We start from the raw sequence: 7,269 nt of genomic DNA, 5'->3' as shown, positions 1-7,269 counted from the left end.
TGCAATTGCAGAAGCGTGTGTTTTTATTTATTTATTTATTTAATTTTTTTGTACGCCATTGATGATTATCAAATTAAGCAAACACGTTTCTTTTTTAGGGTTAGTTTTAGTTTAAAAGTTTAATATATTCGATACAGTCTTGAATTTATGGAAATACTGTTACAGTTGATCAAACAGCTAACGATAATACATATAGAGATTTAATTGATGTTGGTCATCTTTAAAGGCGGCTTTGTATTGTAAAGGTAGCTGGCCCCTCTGTTTTATAAAACAAACGTTTTAATGCAAAAAGTGTTTGTTGCTGTGTGAAATCATTTTGTAATCGTAACCTACAATCCAATTCACTTTCTTTTACACAACGAGCTTGCTTCAGTCTTTTTACTATCGAATGCACAAACAAATTAGATACCATTTGAGTGATTTGCATAAACTAATTTAATTACATATCACCCACTTCCATTCTAACTTGATGTTAAATTTGTACTGTTTCGTTTTTGCAGAGATGGTTCAAAGGCGTGGTGAGGTTGTGCAGTCTGTGCTGAGGGAGCTGCAGGATGCTACAGAATGCGTTGGTTTGGGAAGGCTGGTTAGTGCTGCCCTGGAGGTGGAACATGCCCTGTCCAGTTTTCTCCTGCCTGTCACCTGTAACGAGGGCCACCCAGCAGATGCTGACATTGACTCAATGGCTAGATGCCTTTACCCACAAGATGCTCCCATCCACATGGTCCCGCTGGCTTGTAAAGGAGATGGAAATCTTCTGTTCGATGCAGCCAGCATACTCCTTGTTGGGAACACTAGCCTGAGCTTGGAGCTTCAAGTCAGGACGGTGGTGGAGATGCTGCTTCGCAAGCGCTACTACCTCCATGGTATGATAGACTCCAAAGTCATGCTGCAGGCAGCCAGGTTTTCCCTGTGTACAGAGGAGTCAGCACAGCAGATGAACTTATCCATGGCGGTGTTAGAAGCAATCTTTGATGCTGACGTGAAAGCCACTTGCTTCCCTGGAACTTTTGCCAATATGTGGCATGTCTATGCCCTTGCATCTGTCGTTCAGTGCAACATCTACTCCATTTACCCCATGCGCAACCTGAAGATCCGCCCGTACTTCAATCGACTCATTCGCCCGAGGACCTGGCCACCGGGCTCTGAACTGATGACGCTTCATATCATGTGGTCAGGTGAACTGGAGTCCGGGTCTGTCTTCAAACCTCAGCACTTTGTGCCGGTCATGCAAACTAAGGATGCTCAGATGGTGAGCCCCGATGATGAAGAACGTGCCCTCCCTTTAAAGACCTTGGAGCTCTTGAACCAGGATCCACAGCTCTCATACTCAAGCCTCAAAGACCGGTACAACATCACAAAGAGTACTTTCTATCGGTGGAAGAGGCAGACCCAGGAGCACAGAAAGAAAGCCGCAGCGAGGTACGAGGCCAAGCACTTTCTCCAGATGTGCTTTGCAGAGGGCAAGCTGTTGCCTCTTAATCAGTTTAAGGAATTCTTTCCTGAAATCTCCAGGTCAACGTACTATGCTTGGAAGCATGAGCTGCTCCAGGCAGGCGGTGGTGATACCTTCATGATCACGAAGAAGCAGGAAGTAGAAGGTGCTGGAGATGTTTTGGAGCAGGAAGGTTGGTCCCCTCCAGAAAGACACCCTCAGAATTATTACGGGACCATACCAACCCCCAACGTCCCGATCAGCCCCAACAATGAGAAGCTGGTTGGTGATCGAGCCCAGAACTTTGCTTTCATGCAGGAAGCCAAAAAGTGCTTGCAGAACTGTATTGCAACGAACACCCTACTTCCATACAGGAACTTTAAAAAAAGTTTTCCTGGGATTTCTAGGTCAACCTACTACAACTGGAGGAGAGAAGCCATAATGGCCAACCCTGGTTTTAAAGATGCCTTTGGCAGTAGTGAGGATAGCTTGGATGCAGAGAGAAGCCCCCTTGCAGATGCACAGTGTCCAGTGAAAATGAAAGCCCCTGTGCCTTTTGCTAAGGTGACCCATGGCGAACGGCATAAAGAGAGTTTCTGCTCCTCTTTTGAGAGACGGAAAAAGGTCAGAGAAGAGGCCAAGAGGTGGGTTCAGAAGTGTGGCCTGGCCTTTTGCCACTTCAAAGTCAAGTACCCTATGATTTCTTCGTCCTCCTTTTGGTTTTGGAAGAAGACCGTTGTGGTTAAGAAAGTGGAGAAAGTCTTTCGCTGGGATGCAGACTTGTCCAAATCTTCAGTTTATACCCGCCCGGTTCTCAGCAGGCAAACCACGCTGGAGAGGGAGCTTGTGCCGCCATTTGAGAAGAGTAACGAACGCTTGGACAAGAGGCCCTTCAGTCCCTACAATGCAACGATCTCAGCGTATACGGTTTCTGATAAGAATGTGGATGACCAGGTCTTTGTCATGGATGTTGTAGCCCTTGCAAACTTTAAGGCCAAGGCTAAGCTCTTCCTGCAGCAACGCTTTGAAGAAAAATCCTTCCCCACGTTCAAGGAGTTCAGGTCCTATTTCCCCCTCACTCCACGCTCCACCTATTACATGTGGAAAAGGGCTCTGCATCACGGCCTTATGTTAGTACATGGATGAATTAACAAACTAAAGTAACAGCAACAGGCTAAAAACCAGGTTTTCTTTAGCTTGTAAATCAGTTATTTCAGTACTTTTTCATGTAAATGGTTTACTCTGCTAAATTAGTTTTTTTTTCCAAGCTTTTAAACCAGTTTTTCCATGTCTGCTTACAAATGGGTTTACAGGCTTTTCTGCTCAGGGGTACTCGAGGTGAAGTGGCACAGGGACACTTTCTCACCTCCGTGGTTTAATGAGATTGTTGCATTGAGCTCATGGATTTGAACACACAACCTCCACTTGTTGTTTTTATTATTATTATTATTATTATTATTATTATTATTTGTCTATTTAGCAGGCACCTTTATTCAAGGCCCCTTACAGGGACTAGGGTGTGTGAACTAAGCATCAGCTGCAGAGTCACATATAACAGCTGTTTGGATCAGTATATCAGTTTAAATCTCCTCTGAATAGTTCTTTGGCAAACCCATACTGTATATAATGTCTTGTAAATGTTTTTTTTCAGTGCCTTGGTACCTTTGAGTGGTAGGGGGCTGCTTTTTTTCCCCCCAAAAAAACTATTTTAGTTCATTTTTTATTATGCACAGTTTGGTGGCATATATAGATATCTTTTTTTGTCCCTAGATGCAACCTATGTATGTGAAAATGTAGAATACCTCATTTAAGCAGCAAAAACCCACCACTGGTGTGACAAGGTGTGTGTGTGTGAGTTTTCTGTTTGGGGGGGGTAAAATATGTTTAGAAAAAGGATCACTTTGTTTTGTTCAGAGGCAGTGTACACTGAGTACTGACTGCAGCTGTGCCCCACACTAATCTACATGTTTATAACCACAGTCTAACACAACTGGCTCAGGTTAATGTGCCAGTGTATTTGTTTTGGTGAGGTGGTCAACTGACAATTAATGTCTTTGGGTTTTGTATCTTTTATATGAGGGGCTGTCTGATTTCCTGACCGAAAAGCATCAATATAATAAATCTTAGTAAATGAAGCCGGTTTTGTCTCCATTGTTTTTGGGTCATTCCACCGTTTTCTTTCTACATAGTTACTTTGCGCCCAAAGAGTTACAATTAGTATCATGACACCCCAGTTGTTCCATGTGAGATAGCAAGCTGATTTGATTATTTTCTTGTTTCTCTATTCCTATAATGTAGTGTCTTTTTTTTAGAATACTTTAAAAGTCTTCAAATCAAAGAAAATAAATATGTATCCAGCTAATCTCTCGCCCCCAAGCTACTCCATAGCTGTTATGAGCTGAAACCGCTGAACTGTGCCTTTTGTAATGAAAGTGGGTTTTGTGCCAACAGCAGAATCCACCAGCATGAAGCTGCTTCTGGGCACCGACAGCCTTTGATTAGAGAGGTTTACCTCAGGTAAGCCAAAGCGTGATTGTGCACTGCAGGGTCTGTGTGCTTGCAGATATCTATATGCAGAGACGGTACTGCATGTCACTGAGATAAAACAGTCTCTCCAATTTATCTGCCAACTTCAACAAACGCTGTAAACACTATGCAGTAATTGTAAAGTATTGTTTGCAACAGTATTTAAAGATTAAACCTGTGTCTTTTATTTTAAGAAGGGTGTATTAGACCTCCTGTCTTACTTAAACCTGAAATGGGGCCAATGATGTCTTGTTACCCTGAATGGGAATTTGTTGAGTTTATTGTAACTGTAGTGTCATAGCTGAGGTTACGTGAAAACGTCTTCATTTTACTCTCTTCAGAAGTACCGTTTTTGCGCTGTCTAACTCTTTCTGGTTTGTCTTTAACATTACCTTATCACCTTGTCGTCTATCCTCTAGTGTTGTTTTTTTGTACTCATTAAGTGCCATTGTCCTCATTTGAGGACAGACTACTTTGTCATTTTTTGGAGCTCTTTTAACTGCCTTCCACCTGTTTTAAATGTTCTCTTTTAACTATGTGGTTATGATAACTTAACATTTGTGGATAACAAAATGAAGGTAAGTCTACATGTAACTGTGCAAATATAGCCCTTCAGATGTTGTGTTTTCTTTCCCTACACATAGTGATGATGAAGCTCCATTTTCAATGTTGAGCTTTAGAGCTGGTCTGAAGTTTCATGTCTAACTTGACAGTTCTCAAAATAGGGCGCTGGGAATATATTGTGAATAAGCCTGTCACTCTACACTTTTAAAAGATAGGAAACTTAGTGTCTCAGATTACATAAACACAGCGTCTGTTCAGATTTTTTATTTTTTTTTATTTTAATTAATTTGGTACCTCTGGATTAAATATCTGCATGTCCAGAATTGATGTAATAGTGTTGCATAAAACTAATTGGAGATAATTGAGTAAAACTACTTCTAATAGAGCTTGTTCTAGTAAGCTAAACTTTAAGAATACAATAAAAACTTCATTTGACTTTGTAAGAAAACCACAAGCATTGAAAATAATCTGTTTCACTCAAGTGCATCGGTAGAGAGAAGGTATGACCACTAGGGGATAGCATGGAGCCTCTGTGCTGACAGCCTGTATTGATCTGTCCGATTTAGCTGCAGGTAATAACACAGAAGATGTTTCTGAACTAAGATTTAATTAAAAATAAAGTATTGTTTTTGCTACATTCTGTATTCCTGTAGTGCCAACAGAGATGGACCTTTGATGCCATCCTGGTGGACTAATAACATTAGAACAGACCCCGATCGGTACTAACCCACCAGCACGTGCACTGCTTTCACTGGATAACATTAGAACAGACCCCGATCAGTACTAACCCACCAGCACGTGCACTGCTTTCACTGGATAACACTAGAACAGACCCCGATCTAACCCACCAGTACTAATAACACCACCCCGATCGGTACTAACCCACAGCACGTGCACTGCTTTCACTGGATAACACTAGAACAGACCCCGATCGGTACTAACCCACCAGCACGTGCACTGCTTTCACTGGATAACATTAGAACAGACCCCGATCGGTACTAACCCACCCCGAGCACGTGCACTGCTTTCACTGGATAACATTAGAACAGACCCCGATCAGTACTAACCCACCCGCACGTGCACTGCTTTCACTGGATAACACTAGAACAGACCCCGATCGGTACTAACCCACCAGCACGTGCACTGCTTTCACTGGATAACACTAGAACAGACCCCGATCGGTACTAACCCACCAGCACGCACTGCACTGCTCAGTACTCACTGGATAACACTAGAACAGACCCCGATCGGTACTAACCCACCAGCACGTGCACTGCTTTCACTGGATAACACTAGAACAGACCCCGATCGGTACTAACCCACCAGCACGTGCACTGCTAGAACAGACCCCGATCGGTACTCACTGGATAACACTAGAACAGACCCCGATCGGTACTAACCCACCAGCACGTGCACTGCTTTCACTGGATAACATTAGAACAGACCCCGATCGGTACTAATCCACCAGCACGTGCACTGCTTTCACTGGATAACATTAGAACAGACCCCGATCGGTACTAATCCACCAGCACCCCGATCGGTGCACTGCTTTCACTGGATAACACTAGAACAGACCCCGATCGGTACTAACCCACCAGCACGTGCACTGCTTTCACTGGATAACATTAGAACAGACCCCGATCGGTACTAACCCACCAGCACGTGCACTGCTTTCACTGGATAACATTAGAACAGACCCCGATCGGTACTAACCCACAGACCCCGCACTAACCCACCAGCACTGCTTTCACTGGATAACATTAGAACAGACCCCGATCGGTACTAACCCACCAGCACGTGCACTGCTTTCACTGGATAACATTAGAACAGACCCCGATCGGTACTAACCCACCAGCACGTGCACTGCTTTCACTGGATAACACTAGAACAGACCCCGATCGGTACTAACCCACCAGCACGTGCACTGCTTTCACTGGATAACACTAGAACAGACCCCGATCGGTACTAACCCACCAGCACGTGCACTGCTTTCACTGGATAACATTAGAACAGACCCCGATCGGTACTAACCCACCAGCACGTGCACTGCTTTCACTGGATAACACTAGAACAGACCCCGATCGGTACTAACCCACCAGCACGTGCACTGCTTTCACTGGATAACACTAGAACAGACCCCGATCGGTACTAACCCACCAGCACGTGCACTGCTTTCACCACTAGAACAGACCCCGATCGGTACTAACACTGGACTATAACACTAGAACAGACCCCGATCGGTACTAACCCACCAGCACGTGCACTGCTTTCACTGGATAACATTAGAACAGACCCCGATCGGTACTAACCCACCAGCACGTGCACTGCTTTCACTGGATAACACTAGAACAGACCCCGATCGGTACTAACCCACCAGCACGTGCACTGCTTTCACTGGATAACACTAGAACAGACCCCGATCGGTACTAACCCACCAGCACGTGCACTGCTTTCACTGGATAACACTAGAACAGACCCCGATCGGTACTAACCCACCAGCACGTGCACTGCTTTCACTGGATAACACTAGAACAGACCCCGATCGGTACTAACCCACCAGCACGTGCACTGCTTTCACTGGATAACATTAGAACAGACCCCGATCGGTACTAACCCACCAGCACGTGCACTGCTTTCACTGGATAACATTAGAACAGACCCCGATCGGTACTAACCCACCAGCACGTGCACTGCTTTCACTGGATAACACTAGAACAGACCCCGATCGGTACTAACCCACCAGC

The 7,269-nt window shown here is 44.5% G+C and overlaps 1 protein-coding gene across 1 annotated transcript; it reads left to right on the top strand.

Moving 5' to 3' along the window:
• Positions 1–502: 502 nt before the first annotated feature.
• Positions 503–2,581, top strand: LOC121324106 (vertnin-like). Its single transcript, XM_041265577.1, has one exon. It carries the CDS (start codon positions 503–505, stop codon positions 2,579–2,581), a length of 2,079 nt encoding a protein of 692 aa, XP_041121511.1.
• Positions 2,582–7,269: the final 4,688 nt, after the last annotated feature.

This window comes from Polyodon spathula, chromosome 12, assembly GCF_017654505.1.
Source record: "Polyodon spathula isolate WHYD16114869_AA chromosome 12, ASM1765450v1, whole genome shotgun sequence".
NCBI lineage: Eukaryota > Metazoa > Chordata > Actinopteri > Acipenseriformes > Polyodontidae > Polyodon > Polyodon spathula.
Note: the sequence above shows the minus strand (reverse complement) of the source record. Positions and strands in the feature narration are given on the sequence as shown.